Source organism: Mustela erminea, chromosome 1 (genome assembly GCF_009829155.1).
Source record: "Mustela erminea isolate mMusErm1 chromosome 1, mMusErm1.Pri, whole genome shotgun sequence".
Taxonomy (NCBI): Eukaryota; Metazoa; Chordata; class Mammalia; order Carnivora; family Mustelidae; genus Mustela; species Mustela erminea.
Window position 1 is genome coordinate 92,086,159 of NC_045614.1, and position 24,731 is coordinate 92,110,889.

Genomic DNA, 24,731 nt, shown 5'->3' on the forward strand with positions numbered 1-24,731 from the left:
GCCAGCCCCTCCCAGACTGAGAAAAACATTATGTTCAAGAAACAGCAGTGACCCTGAGCTGCCACTCATGGGTATGGTCTGGCCAGTGTGTAAGGAGCACGGGGTGAGGGAGGGAGGGTACGGTTCAGAGCCAAGAGTGCTTAGGGACTGTGACACGGGTGACTCACCAACTCCCCAACCCTTTCCTTTCCCTCCTTCTGTCCCCACGTAGTCTCTCACTTGGGCAAAGACACCACTTTTAATTTTTTTTTTTTTTTTATTAAAATACTGTTATACCCAGTGGAATGCAGCAGCAGTCCTGGTACAGGGTGGCATAACAAAACAGCCATGTTTACATTTTAAATATTTACGATAACTTAAACATACAGACACACGTCATGGTCTTTGGCAGAAAACGTTCACAGCACAAAAAATACTTTAAAAGAAATACCAAATATTAATCCAAAATATATTAAGTTGTTTTTTTTCTTTCACAATATTTTTTTGCCATTTTTTTCCTCTTCTTTTTCTTGTTGCTTTGTAAACAATGCACATGAACCAAATGTATTTTTCAGCTTTAAAGGGTAGAGGGTTTAAAAAAAATATGCAATTGTCCAGCAAATGCAAATGTTTAAAAAGGAAACTTGAGAAATTATGGGAATAAAAACACATACCGAACCTAAAAACAGTAAAGGAAAAAACAAAGATTCAAGGAGAACTAAAAACAGTCAAGACAAACTACTAAAACCCACCAATCGGTCCTCGGGCTGAGCTGGGGGACTCTACGACCTGAAGTCAAAGTCACTGCAGCTGGCAGGCTGTCACGTGGATGCTTTGCTCTGATTCCGAAGCACTGGCCCTGCTTCAGGACGCTGCTCACCGGTAGCTTGAGGAACCAGCCTCACGGGCGCCATTTTGTGCTGGGGGCTCCATTCAGAGGACGAGCTGAGTCACATCTTGTAGCTCAATGACCAGTTTTTCACCAGCATAGCTCCCTCTCCCAATCCCTCCAGGTGGGAACAAAGACTCTGATGAGAACAAAGCAACTTCTCCAGTTTCCTTCAAGAGAATTGGTGCTGGGATGCCCCCCAGATGTCTGTGTTTGGCGGCTCATTTCATCTGGCTCAGGGTTCATAACCAAACCGACAGAATGTCCCAGGGACAGGAGCTGTGGAGCCATGTCAAGAGGCTGGTAATGGGGGTCCCGTGGGCATTTAAACAAGGCTCAAGGTGGAGGAAGACAGCCAATGTCACGTGGATCAAACAGTATCAAAATCCACAGGCCAAGAACTTGAGAAAGGGAGAGAGCTGAGAGGCTAGTCAGCAGTTACAGGAACCGTGGCGGTAGGGACAGGCGAACAGAGAGGACACAGATCCGAAGCGGCACGCTTCAATCTTCTGTTTCACAGGAAAGGGGAGTATGTACAAACTGCACAGCTTATCCCAGTCCACTCAGATGGCCCCTGCCCACTCCAGCTGAGGGGACAAGGCTGCGGATTCTTCGGACTAACACTCTCCACAGTGCCCCGAACATGCAAGTCTCAGTGATCTCAGGGAGGCAGTGAGGAGCTGAGAACAGATGAGGTGGGCGGGGCCACAGTTAGCCACAGGGGAACAGCCCGGCAGACTCTGCACTGAACCAGCCCATCTGGGGTCCATGGGCAGCCATCTTGGGAAATCAGTCTCCCAAACCAATATATCCCCACCCTTCCTGCCTGAGTGCCAACTGGGGGTCCAGAGAGGGCTCAGCTCCCTTCTGGGTTTCCAGTTTCTACCCCAACAGTCAGCCTGGGAATCCTCATTCTGCATGGGCTCAGGAGGAGGGATGTGGAGCTGAGAAGCAGGGTCTTCTGCACACAGGTGTTCTCACGGCTCCCCTCACCCCTGTAGCATCCTTCTTAAGCCCCAGGGCACCAGCCAGTCAATGGGAACGAGTGCCTGGTTTGGGGAAAGCCGGGCAGCAGCAGTTGGGAGGGGCTGCTGGAATGGCTGAGAGCGGCAGAGGGCAGACGAAACGGGGAATGGTTCGGAATCCCCAAGTACTACCTCCTTCAGATCAGTATCTCCACCATGTCTGACAAGTCCTGGACTCTGGATATAGCAACAGAGTCTGGAGAGAGACAAGAGCACAGGCAAACGTCAGTGAGCATCACAAGATGGCCCTTTTAAATCCTGGCACTTTTTCAAGATAGGATCTCCCTTCACCAACGTTGCCTTCCTCAGCTGCCCAGGTACCCGGGTACCCCCACCCCACCCCACTTGACCAACCGAGCACAAGGATTTGCGCCCCCCAGCTCTCCACCCAGACCGTCAGCGTCCGACGTGGAGGACACATTTATTTATAACTTTAAATTGGTTGGAGGCTCGGAGGGAGGGGGAGCCCTGAGGGAAGGAGGGAGGCTGCAGCATTCTTTCCGCGCCTGTGGTTTTCTGGGACTGTGAGGCGCAGGCCCACACCCGAGGGCTAATGTGAAAGGGAAGAAAACATTTAAAAGGCATCTTCTCAGATATCTCAGTCTTGGACTCTTTTTAAACTAACTCTTCTAACCTGAGATTGCCATCGGGTCACTTGCCAAGCTGCATGATCTTAGATGCTTAGATTGGCAACGAAATATGTAAGGAAGGCTACGCGCGAGCAGGCAGAGGGCCTCCCGCACAGCCGCTTTCTTTCTGAACTCGGGATCTGTCTGTGCTCGGGCTTTTCAGTTCCTTCCACCCGTGCATCCGACCAGCCCTCACGTCCACATGGAGGGGCCCACACAGCCAGCCCGTCCAGCACCGTGTGCAGCTCCCCGTGGCATGCAGGGAGCCAAGGGGTCTGGGAATGAAGGGCCCCATGCTCCAGCTCACGCCCCAGCGCGTCCACAGCCCTGTGTGGCACAGAGGTCCCGGGAAGGGGGACTTACCCAGTGAGGCTGTCCTCTGGCCCCCGCTGTACCCCAGGAGGCTGTCGGGATCCAGTCCCAGGCAAGCGGCGGCACTGTCTGGGGGACCGTCGGTCTGGGTGCTCCCGTCTCTGCTCCCGTGTTTGGCGTGAGCAGGGAGGGGAGCCGTGGCCACCGGCTCCTCCTCGGGGGCCCGGTCCGCTGGAAAGGCAGGAGGCTGACAGTTATTGCCTCATGGAACTAGTGGTAGCCCCATGAAGGACAGACACCTCAAGTTAACTGTACCCACTGGGGGCCTGTGGTGGTACGGGTTGCTCTTGATTTTCAAGAATTTCGTTAAGATTCGGTCAGTACTCCTGTTTCCCAATAGGAGTAACTATCAGGCTGGATTGGTTTCCAAAGCTCTTCAGTGGCAGAAGCGTTCTTAGCGGGTTAAATCTGAGAACCAGTGGGGACTCTTGAATTTCTGTGGCATCCGCTGGGAGAGGAGCGGAGGACCTTGCCTGCAAGGTCCCTCTGCACAGGAAACTCTATTTCTGCTTAGATGGCGGGTGGCTGGGGTCCAACGTGCTGGAATTTACAGGGGTGGAGGCTAGCGCATGCCCCCTCACACCAGCAGGACAGCTGTGGACTGCCAGGTCACCGGAGCCAGTATGGAAGCTGGCTCCCTTGGGTTCAAGGATCGGGAAGCCCTGTCTGAGCCTCGGTTCTGAGAGCAAAGGCCTGACAGCAACCTAGCCCTCTACCTATGCCTTCCACCAGCCTCCTCTCACCTGTAGCGAGCCGGGCAGGGGCATCCACTTGCCGCTCACTAGAGGACAGACCTTGCCAGCTCTGGGTCCCTGCTGTGGCAGCCACGAAGACAGATGGCACAGATTTGGCGGGCCTCAGGGAGCCCTGCACGGTCTTGCCTGGGTCTTTCCTGGAGCGCTGCTGAAGGACCTTGATCACTGCATCCTTCTCCAGGATCTGGGCATGGAGCACCTTCAACCTAAGGGGAGAGAGACCACGCTCACATGGTCAGACCTGCCGATCCAACGGCCTCCACCCTCCCCACCTCATGAAAGCCGGAGGGAGACTTCAGAAAGGTCATCACAGTTCTGGAATCCGAAGCCCTGAAAACTACCAGGGCACACGGCACTGGGCCTTTCTTATACCAGCAAAGGCAGGTCAAAGGGTGGGTTAGATTCTTCAGATGACAGCAAGGGCACGACCCTTGCCCTGTGGGGCAATGCCCCGGAGCTGCTGACCATCTAATGAGCTTAGCTGTCCTGCTTGGCCTTATGAGTCGGACATATGTCAAACAGAAATCCTGTGGGGCCTCTGACGTTGTTTCTGAAGAGAAAATACTAGCTATCCGAAGCCAGGGCCCTAGCCCACCTTCCTTCTGGGGTGGCTCATGGGGTGGACTCCACTGGAAAGTCTTGTTCTCCCGACTGACTGGGGGTGGGAAAAGCAGACAGAGGCCAGAGCGTTGGATAAGCATCCAACACCTGCACAGCCACGGTCCCCTGGGCAGACCAAGGAGTCGGCTGGTATCTCTGGGAAAGAACACGTGCGAGATGCCTGGTGTGCCAGACCCATGGGAACCGGCCCAGAGGGAGGAGGGCCTGCTGAGCCTCGTGGGGAGAGGGGTGTTTATCGGGGGCTAGGGGCACGGCAGGGACCGGACAGTGCCACCCGGACCCTTCAGGGGGCCTGGCCCAACCTGCTTTCCATCTCCTGATGCCTGTGGCCACCGGTGAGCAGGCCCTCGTTGAAGCTGCTGCTGGGCGAAGGCTGGGGGGAGTGTCGGATGAGAGTGGTGTCGCGCTGTGCGGCAGCCGTGGCGGCTGCATCCATGGCAAACTGCCTCATGGCTCGCTCCTCCAGATACTTCTGCTCCCACTTGGTCATATCCGCCTCCAGCGCCAGGACTTGCTCCTCCTTCTCTCGCAGTTGTTCTGACAGCCGCAGGGCACTGAGCTCTGGGGACCCACCGCTGCCACTGGCACCAGTGGGGGGGCCTGCCTGTCTCTGTGGAGAAGGGAGTACTGTGTTCAAGCGCGGAGGCTGGCATACGGCAGCCCCAGGTCCTCACCCCTGCACCCTCCCTTAGCCTGCTCCCCCCCCCACTCCCTGCCCTGCTGCTACCAAAGAGGAAGCAGGTGCTCTGCCTCCCCACACCCGCGTGGCTGAGGGGATAGGAAAGATCAGACCTGCCTCTGCACAGGGGACCCGAGAAAGTATCCTCCAAATGAGGAAAGGGGAGCTCTCAATAATCACGCCGTGACAACTGGTGCAGACCAGGGCCCACCTGGGCAGTCCAGGGCCTGTGGTCACTCTAGCCCCGTGGGAAGGGTCAAGTGGGGGAGTGGAGACAGAACTCCATCTGGCTTGTAAACACTAGCATTATTAACACAGCCGAGAACGAGGATGAAGACTCAGGATCTGGGTTACCACCTGCCCTCTCCAGTTGGGGAGATGCGTGAGAGCTGGCTAGTCTTCCGCGCTGAGGCTGCTGGGCTATCTCTCCAGAGATCAAGGATGCCAACCCCTGCTGCTGCCAAGGACCAAGGCCCACGTTCTAAGTGCCCACGGCTAGCACCCGGCCAAGAGGCAAAGCCTCTTCTAAGGCTGGTGGCTGGGAGGAGCTGGGGCGAGGCTGGTGCACAGATGACCCCTGCTCTCCAGGGGCACCTCCACCCGGATCTCAGCAGCAGCTTCCCAGACCCCGCCCTCCCTACGCCACCTCCTCGGGTCTCGCTGCCTTGGGTCTCGGAGCTCACCTGCTGGGCACGTAGGGCCTTGAGCTCCTGCTCCAGGCGCGTCCGCAGACGCAGCTCCAGCAGCTCACGCTTCTCACAGGCCGCCTGCAGCTGCCCCAGGGCCTGCTGCAGCCGCTCCACCTTCTCCACGTAGGCCTGCTTCTTGCGCAGCTCCTCCTCCGCGCGCGCCGCCCGGCCCTGCGCGTTGCTCAGAGCCTGCTCCAGCAGCTCTGCGCGCCTCCGCTGGTCCTCGATAGCACCGCGCAGCAGGGCCGTCTCCCGCTCCAGCTTCTCCTGCTCCTGCTGCTGCTCGTAGCCTGCAGCGGGGAGGCAGGGGTGCTGGGTCAGGGATGGCAACCATCCCACCTGGTCCCACGGGGCGCCCACCATATGCCAGGCTCTGCACGGATGGCTCCGTGGATGCGTCTGCGTCCTGGCCTCTCCTCAACCCTGGGAGTTAGGCGCTATTGTTACCATTGCCATTTTATGGCGGAGGACAGGTACGGGCGTTTGCGGTAATAACTGGTCTACGCTGCCTCTGCTGGGACGTACACAGCCCCAAACACCTTCCACCTGCACTTCGTGTCACCATTTCCAAAACACATTCACCCTGTTCCTTGGGCCTCAGGAAGACACTACAGACTGGCCAGATAGGAACTGTGATAGGAACCCACAGATGAGAGAAGATGCAGGTGGACTATGACAGAACCATCGTTAACATGAGAGAAGGAACAGGGAAGAGAGGAACGGCCAGCCGCACCATGGGCCAGGCGCTTACATATCTCATTCTCCTGAAGCCTTCAAAGTAGGATACGTGACCCGCAACATATGGGGGAAAAAACACAGGACTGGTGCTGCTAAAGTGGGGACCCAAGTAGGCTTGGCCTCCCAAGGACCAGGCTGCTTCTGGCTGTGGCAGGAGGCCCCCACGCCCAGAGGCCTCTCAAAGCGGGCTCCAGGACTCATTCCGTGGACCCAGAGACCCCCAGAATAAGGCTACATTTCCCTCCTTGGTTTGGGGGACCACTGAGATGTTGGCGGATGGGCACATAATGAATGCAAACTTTGTGGCACAATCAAAATGACTACGGTCCAAAGATTTGTGTCTAAGCTACTAGCTAGCCCAACTTTTAAATAGGGATTTTTTTTTTTTTTTGCTTGCTGGGAGAACTCTGCTCAGGGACCCACTTCACACTGTGGGGCCAACTAACGCCCAAGCCAGACCATGAAGTCCTCCAGCTGATGCTCTAGGTCTAAATTCACCTCCCACCAGCCTGCCCTCTGACAGTCCAGCCCGCTCCCCCTGCTCCCAAAGAGGGTGTCAGCTGCTTGTCTTGCTGGAGGGTAGAAGGGGGTCGGCTGTAGGGCCTGCCTGATGAACACCGAGTGTGCTCTATCACAGTACCGTGGCATTTTCTGCTGTAATCAAATTGTTCCACCCTGTGCCAACAGTGCTGTAGCCACTAGGCTCTCGTGGCTACTGAGCGAGCACTTACAATATGGCTAGTGGGAGAAAGGAACTGAATTTTTAATTTTATCCCATTTTATTTAATTTTAGTCTTTGGGCCACATGTAGCAAAGTACGTAGCACAGGAGACAGGTTCTGGAATAGAAGAGTGAAGGCTTGGGACCTGGGCAGGCCAAGGGCAGATTCACTTACTTAGGGCCCTAGGACTGGAGGAGGAGGACACAGGCAACCTAGGCCAGCTCTGGCTCATTGTGGAATTTTTCAAGGCTGGTGGGTCCAGGCTGGCCTTACTTCTTGGTGTGGAGGAAGATGAGGAAGCTCAGTAATACTGAAACTGAGGCATCTGCAGTGGGCTGACTTAGCATCTAAGGAACATGGTGAAGAGGCCGGCAGATAGAGTACATTGCGGATTTGGGCCTAGAAGCGATGATCCCTTCCTGTATGTGCTCCAAGGGCCCACAGCCCACAGGGCTTACAGGAAGCAGCCTCTCCTCCCCGTCTTTACCATGACTGCCCCATATTCCAGCCCCAGAACCTGAGGCTCAGGTGAGAAGAAAATGCTGAAGGTGGACAGAGATAAGAGAGCTTGGTCTCAGAACTCAAGGCCAGATCCCCAGAGAGGGCAGGGCCAGACCAGAGCAGTCAAAGCAGGGGTAGGGTAGGGAGGGTGGGGTGGGCGTGGGGGTCTGTACCAAAAGTAGGTGACATTGGTGACAGTCATCACCCTTTCCTACTACTGCTGACTGACCCCAGAAAAAAGGTGAGGTCAACCAGAGACATTTTCCCTGGGAGTTTTATGTTTTCTCCATGCGTATTAAGGAACAAGGAAGAGCTGCTTCACTTTCCTTAGTCCTTGGGGAGGGATGGGGGGACCCAGTCTCTGTTTCCCCACAGCTTCCTGCTGCCTTGCACAACCTCTAAGGCCCTGGTAAGGGCCATCCCCAGCCACCAGAATGGAACCATAGGCTGTCGGGGAGGAGAGCTCCTAGCTGGGGTGAGGCAGACAAGTTGGGAGATCGGAGGGGGCCAAGGGCAGGCAGAAGGGGGATTCACCTTCTGCCCTGGAGAAAGCCACTGGCTGGGGCCCACCAGCTCTGGCCTTGTCCCTTTGTTTCAGTGGCTCTAGGCAGGGGAGGGAGCGGCGGGGGGCAGGCCCAGAGCGGAACAGCCCAGAGGCTCAGGAATGCCAGGCATCCAGGTCACCCGCGGCTGCGAGATTAATGGCTCCAGCGAGGAGCCAAGAACAGCCTGGCGCTTGCTCCCTGGGCTTGCTCCCCAGGGAGCGGAAACGTCTCCAGGCCAGCCTCCCCCACTTTGCCTCTCCTCTGCTGGCTCCCAGCAATCTGTCTACCGACTTCCTTTCTGCGGCAGTGTGAGACCCCAAAGCCTACCCTCTTCCTCTAGGAGGCCCCCATTCCGCCTCCTGCTAGTAACCCATCCCTCCCCAACTCCCAAGGACTACACCAAGGGCTGCCCCCTTTCTGTCCTTCCCCACCATCACCTCCCTCCCAGGCACCCAAAGTCATTGCCACCTTGCTCTGTTCCGTATGGCCTAGCCTACCTCCTGCTCCACCCCAACCCCTAATCCCTTCAGGATCGTGTCCCCTCACTTGCTGTCCTGAGCAGCCCTGTCTGGGGCTCTGAGCCCTCCGTGCAGCAGAAGGAGGTGCTGCCAGTCAGAGCTCAGTCCTCAAGCTGCTCCCTACTTCTGGATGCCCCATTCTGTCCAGACCCCTCACATATAGTAGGCTTTCTCAAAGCCACTCTCACCAGGACACCAGCCACCCCCATTCCATTTCTCTGCAAAAGCCTGAACACCATTACAGCACAGTAGGAACTTACTGCCTCTGTCTCTTCTGACTGGTAGTGCTTCTTCCTGCTGCCAAGCTTCCTTTAGTCCCACTCCACGTACCTCCCCGAGCCATCCCACTGCCTCTTCTCCTTTGGGCAGGTCTCTGCCCCTGCCATCCCCACAAAGCCTCTCTCAGGCCAGTGGGGACTTCCCACTCACTAGTCTCCAAGGCCAGGGGCACCTTTGTTACATCTGTGGTTAGAAGACCCTGCTTCCTTCTCAAGCTCAGCCCCTCCCGATTGACTGCCTCCCGCCCCCGTGCCTTCCAGTACCTGCTCCCACCGTTGCCCAGTTCCTGAGAGGGGCTTAGCATGGTTCAGCTAATGAACAAGTGACTGACTGAACAGACCAGTCAATACTGAATTCATCCACTCTCTTCCAGAAGCCTTCCACCACCCCTATTAGAGGAGCTTCCTAAACCCTTTCCTCAGCCTGGTTAAGCTCCAGGAACACACTGTGGGTTGTCTGCAGGGACCCTCACCCGCCCACCTTGTTATGGCCCAGCTGCACCATCCTCCCCAGCTTCTCACATTCCAGCTAACCTGCCCGCGCCTGGAACTCCCTGGGGAACTCAACATTCCTTCTCTCTGTTCCCACTTGCCTCCAGGGTTATCTGGCCTCCCCCAATGCCCACTGCATCTCTAGTTCTGAAGGATACTGTACCGACACAGCAGCACAGTTCAGCAAATCACTGCGCCCCAGTGTCCCTCTGCTAACCACTCATCTCTCCAATAAATACAGAACATCATCTTATCTTTGGAAGCCACCACTCCCAGCTGAGACACCGCAGTGCCGGGTACATAGTAGGCATTCTGGAATCCTGTGTTCGAAGCACTGCTTTGCCAGGCGGGAGGGCCAATCCTTTGTGTCCACAGTCTCCCCACCCACTTATCTGTGCGGGCCTCTAAGGGGGAACCCCACTCACTCTGAGCAAGTAGCTTGGCCACCATGTCCTGACTTCCTGCCTGGGCCTCCTGGGTCTTGGTTGCTAGACGGCGATTTGCAGATTCCAATCTCTCTGTTTCAAATGAAGGAAAAAATGTTTTGAGGAAAGATGCTGGGAGTATCAGGTGAAGCTGCCTGCCCGGGTGTCCCCTGGGGTCCTGGGTGTGGGGCTGCACCCTCCAAACCAGGGACAGACTGATAGGGAACCACTGGGTGTGCTCCGAGCCAAGTGAGGAGGGAGACACTGGGCACATCAGTGAGGGTTCCGCGAGAGGTTCCAAGGTGCAGAACAGACACAAGCATCCCCCTGTCAAGGTGGCTTCCAGGAGTTCCAAGCTGGCCCCCTGTGAGCCAGTTTACACTTATTTTTGCAGAATGCAGAGATTCTCCATTCCTCCCTAGACCAGAGCAATCAGGGCCTCCACAGATGCTCGCCAGCCCCTCACCCTGGGTGCTCTCTCTCACCTCTAAGATCCCTGTTGAAGTCCTGCAGCCTCCTCATTTCACTGTCCATTTTGTTCCGCATGGTCTTCTCCAGGGCCTCCCGCTTGGAAGAGGCTCTCGTCAGGCTCTCGTGGGCCTCGGAGAGCCGCTGGATTTCACCTTCCAGCTGCAAGAGGCAGAAAGGAGAGCTGAAGGAAGGGGACAGATCCCAGACAATGTGTGCCCTCAGGGTCCCCTCCACAGGCCCAGGCTGCTCTGCTACGCCATCATAAAGGTGAGTGAGAAGAAGGTATAAGGTGACGGCAAAAAAAAAAAAAAAAAAAAAAATCCAGGGGGCTATAGTGGGATGTTCAGAAGCCCAAATCAGATACTAGAACAAGCATGCAAGGGTCCCCGCAATTGTGCCAATGCTGAGTGAACCCAGGGCCAGGTTCTCTGGAAGTGGCTGCCCTGGATTGACCCAACATAGCTTCCTTGCGCCCAATGGTCCAGAAGGAAGTATTTTACTTTTGGTTAGTTTCTACTGAGAGTCTGAGCCCCGTGGGATAGGACTGGGCACAGAAAAAAGACTCCAGCCGTGTTCTGGGTGTTTTGAGCAAGCTGGGACACCATAGGAGGCCAGAGGCCACCTGTCAAAGCTGAATGCACAGCAAGTAAACCTTCACGAAGGAAGGGGGCGCGAGCCCCCAGCCTCAGTTGCCTGTGGCCGGAGTATTTCTTCCTGTGGCCATCACCCTCTGCTACAGAGGGCCAGCCTGGCTCCAGCGGCCCCTCCCACTTGGCTGCTGGCAGGTTCCGCACGTGCTCCAAGCTCTGCTCCAAGCTCGGCTGGGATTCCAATAAGTAGCTCGTTTTTTCCAAGAGGAGGGGCTTTCTCTGGGGCCAGGGCTGGCCTAGAACAGACTTGCTGTTGTGTGGGGGACACAAAGGGCTCTCTGTGGGAGGTGTCCGCAGGAGGGGGTGTGTGCAGGGGAAGGGCGTGCAGGGAGCTGGTGAATGGGCTCTTTTTATCACTGCTGGGCAGCAACTGCTCACACTCCAGGGCTGCTCTGCTGGCCTTGAGGTTGCTCCCCAGCTGTCTAGAGTCAGCGAGGGAGGGCATGGGAAGGACGAAGGGGTGGGCAGCAGCTCCCCCACCCCTGACCATGTCCCTCTCTTCTGAGGTCCCAGCGGGGCCTACCTTCTCAATGCGGCCAGCCTTCTCTGCTGAGCTCTCCAGCTCCCTCTGCAGCCTCTCATTGTCCCTCTGCAGCCTGGCATTGTCCCTCAGCAAGGTCTCCAGCTGGGCCAGGTGGGCGCTGCCCGAGGTGGCAGAGGGGGCCTGGGTGCTTGCTGGCCCCTCCATCTCGGGTGGACCTAGGGAGCCTAGGGGGCCATGGCTGAGAGCAGCTGGGTGTGGGGGCAGGGGGGGCTCCTGGGGCTGCTGTAAGTACTGGTACTGTTGTTGCTGCTGGAGGAACACGGGGGGCACCTGGGCCTGCAGGATCCTGGGGAGCAGAAAAGACGGTGTTCAGAGACGGCACAGACCCCTGTGGCTCCCACCTGAGTGGCCCTGAGTAGGCCCAGCCCTCCTGGCATACGGGAGAGGCTCCCTACGACATCAGGCAGTGACCAGCGGGGAAGGCCTTTTCCCCACGGTATCTACCCTAGACCCTCAAGGGAGTCTAGCAGGGGTTTTAACATCAGGATGCTTGTGTCACACCCAGCATCACAGTTGGCTAGGACCTTATGAGCCACCAGCAGATAAATAAGGCATCTTAAGCACTGAGCACTTGACCTTTCTAATTCACAGAAGGTTCTTTTGGGTCTGGAGGCCACACTGATGGTGATTGAGCACACAGCCTCCCAGGCCCCTGGGCTGCTTGATGGCTGGACCCCAGCAGCTACCCCTATGTCTGTCTGTTCTAAGCCTCTCACACCAGCACCAGCACCTGCACACCACGTTTTTCTCCCTCCTATTTCGGGTCCCGTCACCCATCGCAGAAACATTTTTTTGAATACTGTGGCTAAGGGCAGAGTGGTAAGATGGATGTCTGGGGAAGTAGTCTACAAAATCGGCATTCAAGTCTCTGGGGTGCTGGCTTGCCTCTGCTCCTCACAAGGGTTAGCATTCCCAGCCTCAAGGGGCTGGCCAGGCCTACACAAAGCCTGGCAGGATCCTGGGCCTACAGCACGTGCTCCCACCATGGCGGCCTAGCCTCTATCTCTCCCAGAGGTAACTGCAGTGTCTTGTCTGTTTAAAAAGAGTAAATGTGACCCACACCCTGGTTTTTCTAAGGCATAGGGGCTACCACCGTGATAGCCCAAGTTTAAAGACGATGTTCCACTGGCCTCTAACAATGCTGTAATGTCTCTCTCAGAGCCCCATTAAGGGAAGGAGCAAAGAGCAAGAGGCATGGGGTGAAGCCTGGTCACAGGGCCTTTCTGGGGCCTTGGGACTCCAAGTGTAAAAGAACAGGCTGCCTCCATCACACCAGGAATTTTCCAAGTCCCAGACGCTCCATGAGAGTTGGATGCCACTCGTGGATCCATCACACCTCGGTGCTCATGCCCTCCCCCGCCATTACCTCCCCTCCCCTGCTCCCCTGAGGATCCTAGGCTAGAAGAAAAGTCCCTGCCCCAAGTTCCCAATGAACAGTCCTTATGTGATCAGCTGAAAGGAGAGGCTGGACAGATCTACTTCTCTCCCTGCCTAAGGTAGAGCTTCCAGCAAGAGCTGAACAGAGGGTCCCCACAGGAATGTGCAAACTCTCCTTGCTCTGCTAAATGTGGCGTTCTTGGGGTTGCTTCACGAACTTTCTCCCCCCTGCACTGGGCCAGGCAGACACAACTGGCATTCTTTGTGGATGACTTAGCTCTGAGAAAGAATAGAGTCTCCTTTCCCTTCACACTTGCTCTCCCTTCCCCTATTCTGCTCCCCCCTCCCTTTTTTGTTCTCCTGTGGTCTACTTCCTTTCCACGATATTATCTTTTCCTGACAGGATTCAGTAAGGCTGCTCCAGAAGAAGAAACCCACGACTCAGCTTCCGACACTCTCCCTGACCAAGCTCTGAGAAAGGAGCTAAGGCGGCAGGAGGTTGGTGGAGGGGGCTGGGCACGAGAGGTGGAGGTTGGAGAAAACCCACAAGGCTCCATCCTCTGCTCCTCCATACCAACACCATGGCGTCACTCGTTTCTCGAGAGCAAGGAAAGGCATCTATCCCAGGAAAAGGCCAAATGGTGGGAAAGTGGGTGACTAAATGAAGACTCAGCAAGCATGATGAGAACCAGAATTCATCCTTGAGCCTTCCAGAAGAAAGGAGGCTGCGAATGCTCTGGCCCCTCTGGTGGGGTTTCCTAGACCAGCACGCGGGGAGATGCAGTGTGTGAATGGAGAAGTGTGTGTCCGCTTCTCAGAAGGTGCTGGGCCAACGGAGAAGCCTGGGGCAGAGCCGCATTCCTAGGAACCATTATTTCTGCAAACTGTCTGGGCTTTCTGCCTCCTCCTGGTCTCTTGCTTCCATTCTTGCCCCTCCAAATCCATTCTCTCTACCTGCAGCCCCAGGGAACTTTTGAAAGAAGGAAGCCAAATTGCATCCTCTAACGGCTTCCCTTCACACTCAGAATCAAACTGCATTCCCCAGCAGCCTTTTCCCAGTGCCCCAGAAAGGGGCTCGTCTGGACCTCAAGTCCTCTGCCCCAAGGGGCTCCAGCCACCTGGGGCACATAGGGAAACAGGAAAGGAAATGCAGAGTAGCAAGCGGTCAGCTCCTCCCTGGGTGTAGGATAGGGGATAGGGGGAGGTCTCTAAGGAGGCCCTCTGGCCCTTCCTGCCTCCAGTAAGGAGTGCCTCCCACTAATCACAGAAAGCAGACTGTCCACTTGGTCTTAAACATCTGCGGGGAAGGAGGTCTCACCTTTTTCCCACTTAGCTTGGAAACAGTTTGGCAATGATTCCCAGCCCTTGTCTTGAGCAAGTTCTTTCAAAAACCTAACCTTTACCCTGCTGCTGTAACTGGTACCCCCTGGAAACCCTAGTTACTTGATAGCTAATCACACAACGGTATCCATCTCCAAATTAAAGCAAAAGACACCACTAAGTTCTCCTGTGATCTGGGCTACATCCTACTCTCTCTTCCAGGAATCGGCCCCTCCTTGGGAAGGAGAGGGGTGTACTGGTGGCCTTCCTCTGGGGCTTGCCAGCCCTGGCACAGGTATCATCTGGAAGAAAGTCAAGAGCTTGAAAGATCAGGATGAGCAGTTACCTGACTTCAGCATGCTGGAAGTGTGGGCTTCCACGGGTGCGGTACCGTGGGTCGGTGACAGCACTGGCAGTCTCATGAGCTAGCATAACGTGGGGGTACTGAGGTGGAGGTCCACGGGGCTCTGGGCCCTCGGCTGGGAGGGGCCTGGATGCAGGGCCCTGCTGACTGCGGGCCAGCTGCGGGAAGCTGTGGGAGGAGCTCATGTGGCTGGGGGCCCGGGCACCGTTCCTCTCCAGGGACAGCTGAAGGAGCCGCTCACTCAGGGAGCGCACATGCCCGTGGCGCAGCTCCCGCAGGGCCTCGTCCTGACTCCGATGGGCTCCTGAGGCCCCTCGGGGATCCCGGTCCCCCACATGCGGCCGGGGACCCGCCTGTTGGGCCGCATAGTACTGGGAGTGGGCTTTGGCCTCTTCATAGGTGGGCAGCTCCTCACCCTTGCTGGGCTGCGGGCACAGCCGGTAGAGGGTGTTCTCTGCCAGGTGGGTCTCACCGCCCTGGTGCTCCTGGCCCTGGGGCTCCTGCCTGGTGGCTTGCTGCAGCACCTGAGCGTCCTCAGGTGCCAAGACCTCGGCAGAGGCTTGGGGGCTACCTGTGCCCCCGGCTCCGGCCCCACCCCGCAGGGCCTGCTGTTGGATGGCCAGCAGCGTGCGTGTCTCTGTCAGGTTGCCATAGCGCAGCTGCTCCTGGATGAGACGGTGCAGTACTGTCCCGGAGGAGTCTTCCAGCGTCCTCATGCTTCCTCGGCTGCCACACACCCACTGGCGGCTCGTGGCACCTCGCCCCAGGGCACCTGGGAGGAGAGAAAGAAGAGCAATGAGGGGCAGCACGCAGGAAAGAGCAAGGCTGTGGAGGGTCACCCAAGCCTGGGCTCAGCTGCCAATGCTGCCACCTACTGATGAAGGCAAGTGACCTAACCTGTGAGACTCAGTTTCTCCACTGGAAAAATGAAAGTGTAATGCTTGCCTCATGGAGTTGAAAATTAAATAAGCCAAGGGCTGCCAAGCTCCTGGTGCACTGTAAATCCTTGGCAGAGGACTGCCATTACAGTCCTATTCGCAGAGACTTACTGGCCCAAAGAAAGACCCCAGTAACTTTGAAGGTAATCAATCACCCAGGAACCACAGCCTCCTGCAGTCAGCTTCCCAATGAAAAGGCTGATGAGAGACCTCAGCGTAGGGGTAGCTCAGCTATAACCACTAAGCACATTCAGGGTTAGACAGGGTCCCAGCTTCTTGGCACATGGTGAACAATCAGTCCAGCCTAGCAGAAGCCCTGGGCAAACAGCCCCTACGTCCCTCTAGAATGTAGCACTCCTGAGCCCTAGCCTTGGCACAGTTAACTCATCACCCTTTACCCCCTTTCCCACACTGTGCCCTCCCTATCATGGCATGACCTTGGCAGTCACTCTGCAAGGTGAATGGGAAGAAGGGAGAAAAGTCATCTGGTTTGGTGAATAAGGGATGAGAGAAGACAGGCTAGCTACCACAGGACCATGGTTTTGTGAAATGAGGCATCAAGGTTTATGGGCCAGTCACACAGTCTGTGTGCGGACAAGTTCCTGGGAGCACCTGGAAAGACAAAGGATGGCACCGTGTCTTTGATTTTTGACCGTCCGACCGATGTAAAACACACACACACGCACAGGCACACCTGCTACTTAGAAAAAGACCCGGATGGTCCTCTGCCACATTGTGGGGGTGGGCGCTGGGCATCTTGACATCACGAACACTCATCTGAGCCAAATGGAGGAGTAAGGGAGCAAGGGAGAGGCTCCTGGTTGCTGGGGCTAGGCGCCTGCAGCGCAGGGCATGTGTCCCGAGGAAGGGATTCTCTTCTGAGCTTGGGCTCTCAGTGGCTCAGGTCCTGGAAAACTGCCCGCCTCACTGGGCTTCCTTCCCACAGCCTCCTCCAACACAAACCTCCAAAGGAGATTTGGGGAAAACCAAACAAAACCCACATCTCCATAGGTCCTTACTTATGGGGGGAGGGGAGTGGGAAAAACATGGTCCCTCCCCTGCCTCAAAAGTAGCCCCAGGGCCCCACTGCATTTTGGATTTGGGAGGCTGGCACTCCTTCCTCCCAGCGGCCCAGAAAGGAGGAGAGGGAGTGGAGTCTCGAAGGCATCTTCGGTCCCCATCCTTTCCGGCACCCAATCACGCTGCCCCCCTCTCCCTACACACAGTAGGTGTGGAGATCCAAGACTCCAGAGTTGCCAGAGGCAAAACAAACCAGAATCAATTCACCCTAGAGTTTCATCCACGAGGCATTTTCTTAAAAAAAAAAAAAAAAAAATCAGTTTGGGCTGACTCCCGCTGAGAACGAAGAGGGGGGTGGGGTGTACCGAATGCAGAGTTTCCTGGACACATTCCTAGTCTCCTCCCCGCAGAAATGTGCCTGGGAGCGGGGAACACCTACCGGACCTCTCAGCCGAGTCTGTCCCTGTCAGGCCCCTCGGATGCACATTCTTTCAGCGGAGCCGTTGTTAAATCTGGGACCACGACCCCAGCCATGCACCTTTGGTGCACCAGCGCACGCAACTCCCTGAACACCCCACCCCCGTTCCTAAGTAAGCACACAACTCCGGCTCTCGCTAGCTTAAGGAACCCAAGCAAAGTCTCAAAGTCGGACTGCAGCCCAGCCAGGATCCAGCCCTACCCGGACTCCAAGCCGACCACGAACACCCGGAGGCTGCCAGGGCGCTTAGAGCGAGCAGGCGAGGGTAGCCGGTAGCCCACTGAGTTCTTTAAGCTTTGCGGGTCCGCCTCCCTCCCTGCCTCCCGAGCCCTCTTTGTTTTCCAAATGCTCCAACGCTGACGTCACCGGGCTGGACGGCCGGCTGCATTCTTTCTAAGTGAGAGCCATTCCGTGGCTCCAGAGAGGATTTTCCAAGGAAGACAAAGAGGAATTCTTGGACTAGTTGGGGGCAAAGACACCTGTAATCCCCACCTAACCAGTTCAACCCCAGGGCCCTGCAACTTGAACTCCGAGCGGCGCCTCCTGCCCTGTTCCGCGCCCCTCTCCCAGGCCCACGACCCACTACAGGGGACTCCGCTCTCCCCAAAGGCTGCCCCTCTGCCCCCGCCCCAAGGGACCCGCGCGCCAGCGACAGCTCCAGACCCAGGCACGCTGCGAGGGGCCGGCAGAGAGGAACGGCTCAGGGCCGCCTCCGCGGCTTCCTCGAAAGGGCGCACTTCACCCAGGGGACGCTCGGTGCGTCCGGCTCCCGCTCCCGGAAAAGGGCGGGCTGCACGGGGTCTCTGGCTCCGGCTGGACGCGCGTCTCCCCGGGCCCGCGCGTTCCCCGAAGCCCGGAGGCGCCTTCCTTACCGCTGTGGCCCGCAGGTGCTCGGCGTAGTCAGACCCGACGACCCGGCCCGGCCCGGCCCGGCCCGGTCCGGCCCGGCTCGGCTCGGCTCGGCAGCGGAGGTGTGCACTCGGCGGTGGCGCCGACGCTCTGGCCGCTCGGGCCCCAGCGCGCAGCCCCAGAGTCGGCCCGCGCCGGAGGCGGCTGCTATGCCAGGAATGTGAGAGTTTCAGGTTCCCCCTCGGGATCAAAGCGAACCACAAATAACCTCTCAGCGCACCGCCCTCCTCCGCCCTCCGCCTCCTCCCGCTCCCTCCTCCCGGCCCCCGCCTTCCTCTCGGGAGGCGGCGCTGCGGGCTGAGCCCGGAGCTCCCTTCCCGGGCCGCCCAGAGCCCTCTAGGACGCCCTACACCTCTCCCGCCTCCACACCCCATCGCCACGCTTTGCCTTTAGGGCTGCTGCGGACGAATTCATCTCCTCGGCCATTACCGTCCCGCAAACCCGTCCCCGCCTTCCACCCACTCTTTCATTCCTGTGCGCGGACAGGGACACCCGAAAGCTGGACAATCGCGTATCCCTGAGGGGTTCTGGGTTTTGCTGCGGCGGAGGGGTTCGGGGAGTGTGTGTGTGTGTGTGTGTGTGTGCGTGTGTGTGTGCGCGCGCGCGTGCGCGCAATGTGACTACAATGATGTCCACACCTGCCTGGCTTGGACCCTAAGCCCCCGTCCCTGGTGAAAAGAGAAGCCGCTTCTAGCTCTAGTCTCTTCCCTAACCCCCACTGTTTTCACTGCCAGCGGCAACCTTTGAATTGCCCTGTTATTGTTTACAAACACCTTCACCAGCTCTTTGGGGGCCTGTCTCCACAGGAAGTGTGAATCTGGGTTGAAAATCTTCCGGTTAATTTGATCCACCTAACCCACTGAATCACCCGCCGCCAGGCGCTCTGTCCAACTCTTCCGGAAAAGGGACTGATGGGCACCCCGAAATTTACGCAGGGCGCATGGTGTGCCACCACCCGCTTTTCGCCTCGTCATCCGGGTCAGCCCTCCTAAATCATCGTCCCAGGGAATTCTGTTATCCTTTCTGTGTTATACACGAGGAAGCCAAGGCTCAGGGAGGTTAATTAGCTTGATACAGAGCAGAAGCGATGAAGCCAGGTAACCACTGGCTGCTATTTTTCATTCTCAAAACCCTTCCGTTTCCACCAGGATCCAGGCTCCCTATAGAGGGACAGGACAGACCCTGGGAGCCCGAGGAAGGGGCTCCATTCCAGTCTCTTCTTCATTTCCCCCAACACACCTACCAGTCAGGGGCCTTCCTTGATGTCTACCTCTGTTGCTCCTGGTATTCTTCATCTGGGTGGAGTGATTTCCTCTGCCCTTCCGACCCTTACTACCCCCCAGTCCCCTGAGCTGGTCCATCCATGTTGATACACAACTTTTCAGACGCACTCTCCCCACCTGCCCTCACCCCCTGTCCCCACCTGCCTTTCTCCTCTACGACCACAGTTCAGGGTGCCATTCCTGAGCCCTGACCACACTGGGCCTCCCGCCCTCTGCATGGGGGGGGGGTACTCAGGCCTGCCCACTGGGAGAATCAAAGGCTGAGTCCTACACCCCCCCCCCCCCACCTCGCCCCAGTAGGGTCCTCTTTCCCTCACCATGGAGTTTACAAGTCCCAGATCTGCTGGAGAGACCCAGGACAAGAAAACTTTGTTAAGTTCAAAGAGCTCTTTACTAGCCAGGGACATTGTTAATTTTTAATAAATCCCTCCCCGACAATGTGTGTATGTGTGTGTGATTTACTTGTTAGCCAAATAATTGCATTACAAATAATGATTGGCTCCGAGACAAAGGAGAAACTAAGTCACTTATGCCAGGCTAAGGGATATTTGGCCTTCCAAGGACCACCTCACAAAGAGAAGCTAAAGCCATAATGCCACTGTCCCAACTGGATACACTTGGTAGAAATTTTAGAAATGAAAAGGAAGAGAGAAGAAGAGGTCGCCAGATGGCCTTACCCTGTGGACAACATTCTTCTTGGAGATAGTTGGTGGAGGTATGAGAGTAGGCGGAGACATGCTGCACTCTGGGGTTGCAAAATCAGGGGAAAGGTCATAAGGTAAAGTCCCATTTTTCAGGGACATTTGGGGGAGCACCTGACAAAACGCTTGACAAACACTTTTGAGATGGTTGCAGAAAGAGGCTACTCAAGGCGGTTAGGGTCAAGGAAGTACATCTTGGAGAGGGTAAGCCTGCTGGAGACCTAAACGCGCCTCCGTGGGTACTCATCTCTGTGTCCCAGAGCAACAGGAGTAGGGAGGAGTCCCAAAACCTGGGTAGGAAATTTACACACGTTTCCTCTTCTTCTTCCTTGTCTTCGCCTTCCTCTTTCTCTCCTTCTCCTCCTTCTTCTCCTTCCTTTCTCCTCTTCTCTGTGAGCAGGTTGGAGGGCAGGGCCTCCCAGGCAGGGCAGAGCCAGGGGCCTTGGTGAAGCCTGCCTGAGCTGGTTGGCACACTGGCTGTGCAAGTGATTGGGTGAAAGGGTCACCCCAGCTTGGAAGTGCCAGAGGCAGGTGTGCGTAGCTAGGCACTGGGTTAGCAAGCCGGCTAGGATGTACATCTTCACTCACAGGAGGGGAAGAGGGGCTCACCTAGTGAGCCGGTGCTTTCTTCCTCCCGGCCTTGCCCCTCTCCACCTGTCTTGTCCCCTTCTCTCTTGTACCTCTCTCTCTGCAGGTAACAATTCTTCCCAGCTGACAGTGTGGCTGGCTAGGCCTGGAATCTTGCCCATGAAAGATGCAGAGGTGACCCAGTTCTCAGAGTAAGCCGGTCTTTATGCCTTTGCTCTGGAGAGTTCAGCTCCTAGGGGTGTGGTTGCATCATAGGTGTGTACAGGGCTTAGCAAGGGATCCTCCTTAGCCTAGACCTGGGCTCAGGCTTGGGTCTGTGTCTGTGATACAGCCTCAGTCTGGCATTGCATCCTGCTATATCAAACAGAACAGGAAGTAAGGCTTTGAGCTGAGCTCTAACGACCATGGAGCTGGGAAGAGAATGGTCCCCTTATTTCCCAAATGGTTGATCGGTGGAGGAGGGGCTCCAGGGCCCAGGTGGCAACATCAAAGGAAGACTCTGGTAGTTGTGAATTCTCCCTTTCAGCCTCCTCTAGACACCTCCTTTGGCAGATTATAAACAAGAAGCCCACCAGAATCTGGAGCAGGTAGCAAATTCACAGGAAGAACCTAGACATTGGGGTGGGAGTTCCAGTGCTCCAGTTCTAAGAGCCAAGCTAGAGCCTTCTTCTCTTTGTTCTTCTGCATTCCCCCTTCTCTATGCCTTCCCCCATCCAGGTTTTCCCCCCAATCCTCTCCTACCATCTACTACCTCTCCTACTTCTCCTTTCCCTTCCATTCCAGGAGTCAGGTCCAGAATTTCCATCAGGCTTGGGTGGCCTCTCAGAGTCTGTGTGTTTGGGTGATTAATTCCTCCAGACTCAGAGAATCAGTGAAATTAAGCCCCACAATGGTTGAGGTTAGAGAGTGCTGTCCTAAAAAATGGAGGAGGCCTGACTTTCCACATGTCACTTGAGCCCCCAGTCTTCCTCTGTGACCCTTGACTTCTGATGTTCCTGCAGGCCCAAGGCTGGGAGGATTCCTGAAGGAGGTATGGTCCCACACTGGGGAGGGAGCTATGAACACTGCTCTCATTTCCTCCCCTTGCTCTGGGGGCTATAACAGCCCAGAACCTCCACAGTCCTTCGTCCTGTGAATAAGCAGATGAACTGCAGGAGTCACGCTGGGGTTGGGGATCTAAGAACTGACACACTCAAGGCATTAAAGATGGGGAGATCATACCTGAAACATTGATGTGACCCCAGATAACTGCCTTTTCTGCAAAACTACCTTGTACTGAGTGGGTACTAGTTTGGTTGGAAAAACCCTCTCTGTTCAATAACATGATGCGGGGCATGTAACCGACACCTTCCCCCGCCACCCCACTGGCTTGCAGGGTCCTTGTAGAAAACAGCCCAGGGCTGGTTTCTGTGGCCCTTGGGGCAGGGCCAGTGTGATGAAAGGGTGCCCCCTAGCGAACCTCCTCTCCAGCTGCTTCAGTCAGCTCCTCCAAGGGTTCCCAAGGTGAGTTGGGTACCTAAGAAGGGTCGAGAGTGGGTGTTGTTTGGAACAGGGTTTCATGCAGGGGACAGGGGTCTCCCAGGCCCCTCCAAGAATGGACGAATAGCCCAGCTGTGTTTCTGAGCTTTCCTCTGATGTCAGCCTCTCCTGGGCTTTTGCATGGGCCTTAAAGAGAGAGATATCATCTGTTTTCACACAAACAGCCTTAAATCATTGGCAATGGGAAAATATCTTGCATTTACTCACCTCTTCTCCTTTCCATGCATTTCTTTTTTGTATCTCATGTATTCGTTCTACAATTTCCGGAGCACCTGCTCTGAACCAGGCCTTATGAATGGAAGGAGATTTCTCTCCTTGCAGGTGCACAGGTCACAGGGTACAGGGGAGAAGGACGGTAGTACACTAGAGAGTGGAGAGTTCCATCTGGAAAGAAGGTACTAGGTACACAGGGAAGGTGTCATGGTAAGCTTCCTGAAGGAGGTGCTTTTGAGCTGAAGGCCAAGATGGTCTGTGAGGTATCTTTCCCAGGCTGGCATATGGGCAACTTGCACTAGAAGCACAGACTCCCTGGTTCACTAAAATAGGAGCAGGAAATGTTGAGCTTCTGAGCTCCAGCCACCCATATGTTCTTCTCCAGGAGTATCCCCAGGAAGGAGGGATTACAAAGGGACACTTTGTGCTATATATATGCCAAAACATCAAATAGTGTACTTTAAATAGGTGTAGTTTAGTATTGCAATTATACCTCAATTTAAAAAAGTTTAAATGTCAAAGAGCACTATACCATAAGAAGTAGTGCCCTGGGGCGCCTGGGTGGCTCAGTAGGGTAGAGCCTCTGCCTTCAGCTCAGGTCACTATCCCAGGGTCCTGGAATAGAGCCCCGCATCAGGCTCTCTGCTCAGCAGGGAGCCCGCTTCCCTTCCTCTCTCTCTGCCTGCCTCTCTGCCTACTTGTGATCTCTGTCAAATAAATAAAATCTTAAAAAAAAAAAAGAAAGAAAGAAAGAAATAGTGCCCTGTTCCACTCTTTCTTCATCAAGTTCCATTCCCAAGACAACCATTTTCAAGTCTTAGGTGTTCTGTCACTTAAACCTAAATTTAAAGAGATAGACTTCTTTATTTCATGGTATTTCTGTTATAGGTATTAACTATTATTTCCTACTAAACACACACACACACACTTACACATATGCACACTTCTCTTCCTCTATTCTTTTTTTTAAAAAAAGTGGTGTTTGTTTGTTTGTTTGTTTGTTTTTTAAGATTTAATTTTAAAGTAATCTCTACACCCAACAGGGGGCTCAAACTCACAACCCCAGGACCAAGAGTCTCACACTTCCCTGAGCCAGCCAGGTGTCCCTCTTCCTCCATTCTCTTGATGTGGCCGCATGCCATTTTTCGGGGGGTAAATTACTATTCAGTGTTTATATGATTGTGACTATTTAAATAGTATTGCTAGCTGAATTACATGCTGTGCCATGTTTCTTAAACACCTTTTGTTTTTATTGGCATTAAATATCTGCCTCATTCTTCATTTTCTTGGTGTGCTGTATATTTAGCTTTAACCTGTGCCCAAATGGATGGACAGAATCCTAAAATTCCATTCCATGCCTGTGGTAGGCCTACTGGTGCTCTATCCGGTCCAGTTTGGTCTGATGGCCTCCCTTCTGGGGAGCTGGGAGGGGTTGCTGTCTGGTCTCACCAAACGGCATTCACCTTGAGACCTTCCTTTATCTCCATCACAGGCCCTTCTCCCACTTCTCTGTTCACTTGTTTCCCAGATTCCTTGTCTTTGTCTTCTGGTAGCTTCCTAAGAACAGATCTGTGGGAGGCACAAAATCTTTTGTGTGTTAAAACCTCCTCATTCAGGGTGCCTGGGTGGCTCAGTCATTAAGCATCTGCCTTCAGTTCAGGTCATGATCCCAGAGTCCCAGGATAGAGCCCCGAATCGGGCTCCCTGCTTAGCAGGGAGCCTGCTTCTCCCTCTCCCACTCCCCCTGCTTGTGTTCCCTCTCTCACTGACTCTCTCTGTCAAATAAATAAAATAAAAATCTTAAAACAAAACAAAAACCTTTCATGCTACCCTCATACAGTATTGTTACTTGGCTGGGTATAAAACTCTAGGTTAGAAATCATTTCCCTCTGTATTGGAAAGGACTGCTTCATTGTCTTCTTGCTTCCATTGTTGCTGTTGAGAGTAATGATGTGATTCTAATTGCTGATCCCTGGATTTAAACTGTTTTCTCTTGCTCTGGAAACTTTCAGGATTTTCTCTGCATGTCTGATGTTCTGAAATTTCGCAGTGTTGTGCCTTGATATGTTTCTGCCCTTTGTTCTGGGCCCTTTGTGGGCCCTGTAGTCTGGCACCTTGTGTCGCTACTTGCTGAGTAGTTTCCCACATAATTTTGTTGTTACTGTTCTCCAATGTAACTGTTCTCTTTTTTGGAACTCCAGTTATTTGGATGTTAGAACTCCCAAAACAATTCTCTAAATTTTAAGTGAATTTTTCCCCCTGTTATCTTTTATTTTTCTGGGAAATTTCAACCATTCTATATTTTTGTTATCACTTTTAATTTTTAAGAGCTGTTTTTAATCCAGTGTTCCCTTTTATAATATCATCTTGTTTCATGAATTAATTATCTTCTCATATCTCTCCGGGAGTAGTAATTATAATGAAAATTGTTTTCTTATTCTAATCTTCACATTATCTCCGTTTCCTTGGAGTTCATTTTT

General features: G+C 54.9%; 1 protein-coding gene across 2 annotated transcripts; it reads right to left on the bottom strand.

Moving 5' to 3' along the window:
* Positions 1 to 243: 243 nt before the first annotated feature.
* AMOTL2 (angiomotin like 2) lies at positions 244 to 18,050 on the bottom strand. 2 transcript variants are annotated; one of them, XM_032333551.1, is made up of 10 exons: positions 17,891 to 18,050; positions 14,565 to 15,354; positions 11,501 to 11,807; positions 10,342 to 10,486; positions 9,857 to 9,949; positions 5,633 to 5,928; positions 4,573 to 4,880; positions 3,638 to 3,855; positions 2,886 to 3,065; positions 244 to 2,089 (listed from the first exon to the last, which is right to left on the bottom strand). In XM_032333551.1, exons 2-10 carry the CDS (start codon positions 15,296 to 15,298, stop codon positions 2,031 to 2,033), a joined length of 2,340 nt encoding a protein of 779 aa, XP_032189442.1. In that variant the 5' UTR covers positions 15,299 to 15,354; positions 17,891 to 18,050; the 3' UTR covers positions 244 to 2,030. The 2 variants fall into 2 exon arrangements, with proteins under 2 accessions (XP_032189442.1, XP_032189451.1); XM_032333560.1 differs by lacking the exon at positions 17,891 to 18,050 and adding an exon at positions 17,220 to 17,879.
* Positions 18,051 to 24,731: the final 6,681 nt, after the last annotated feature.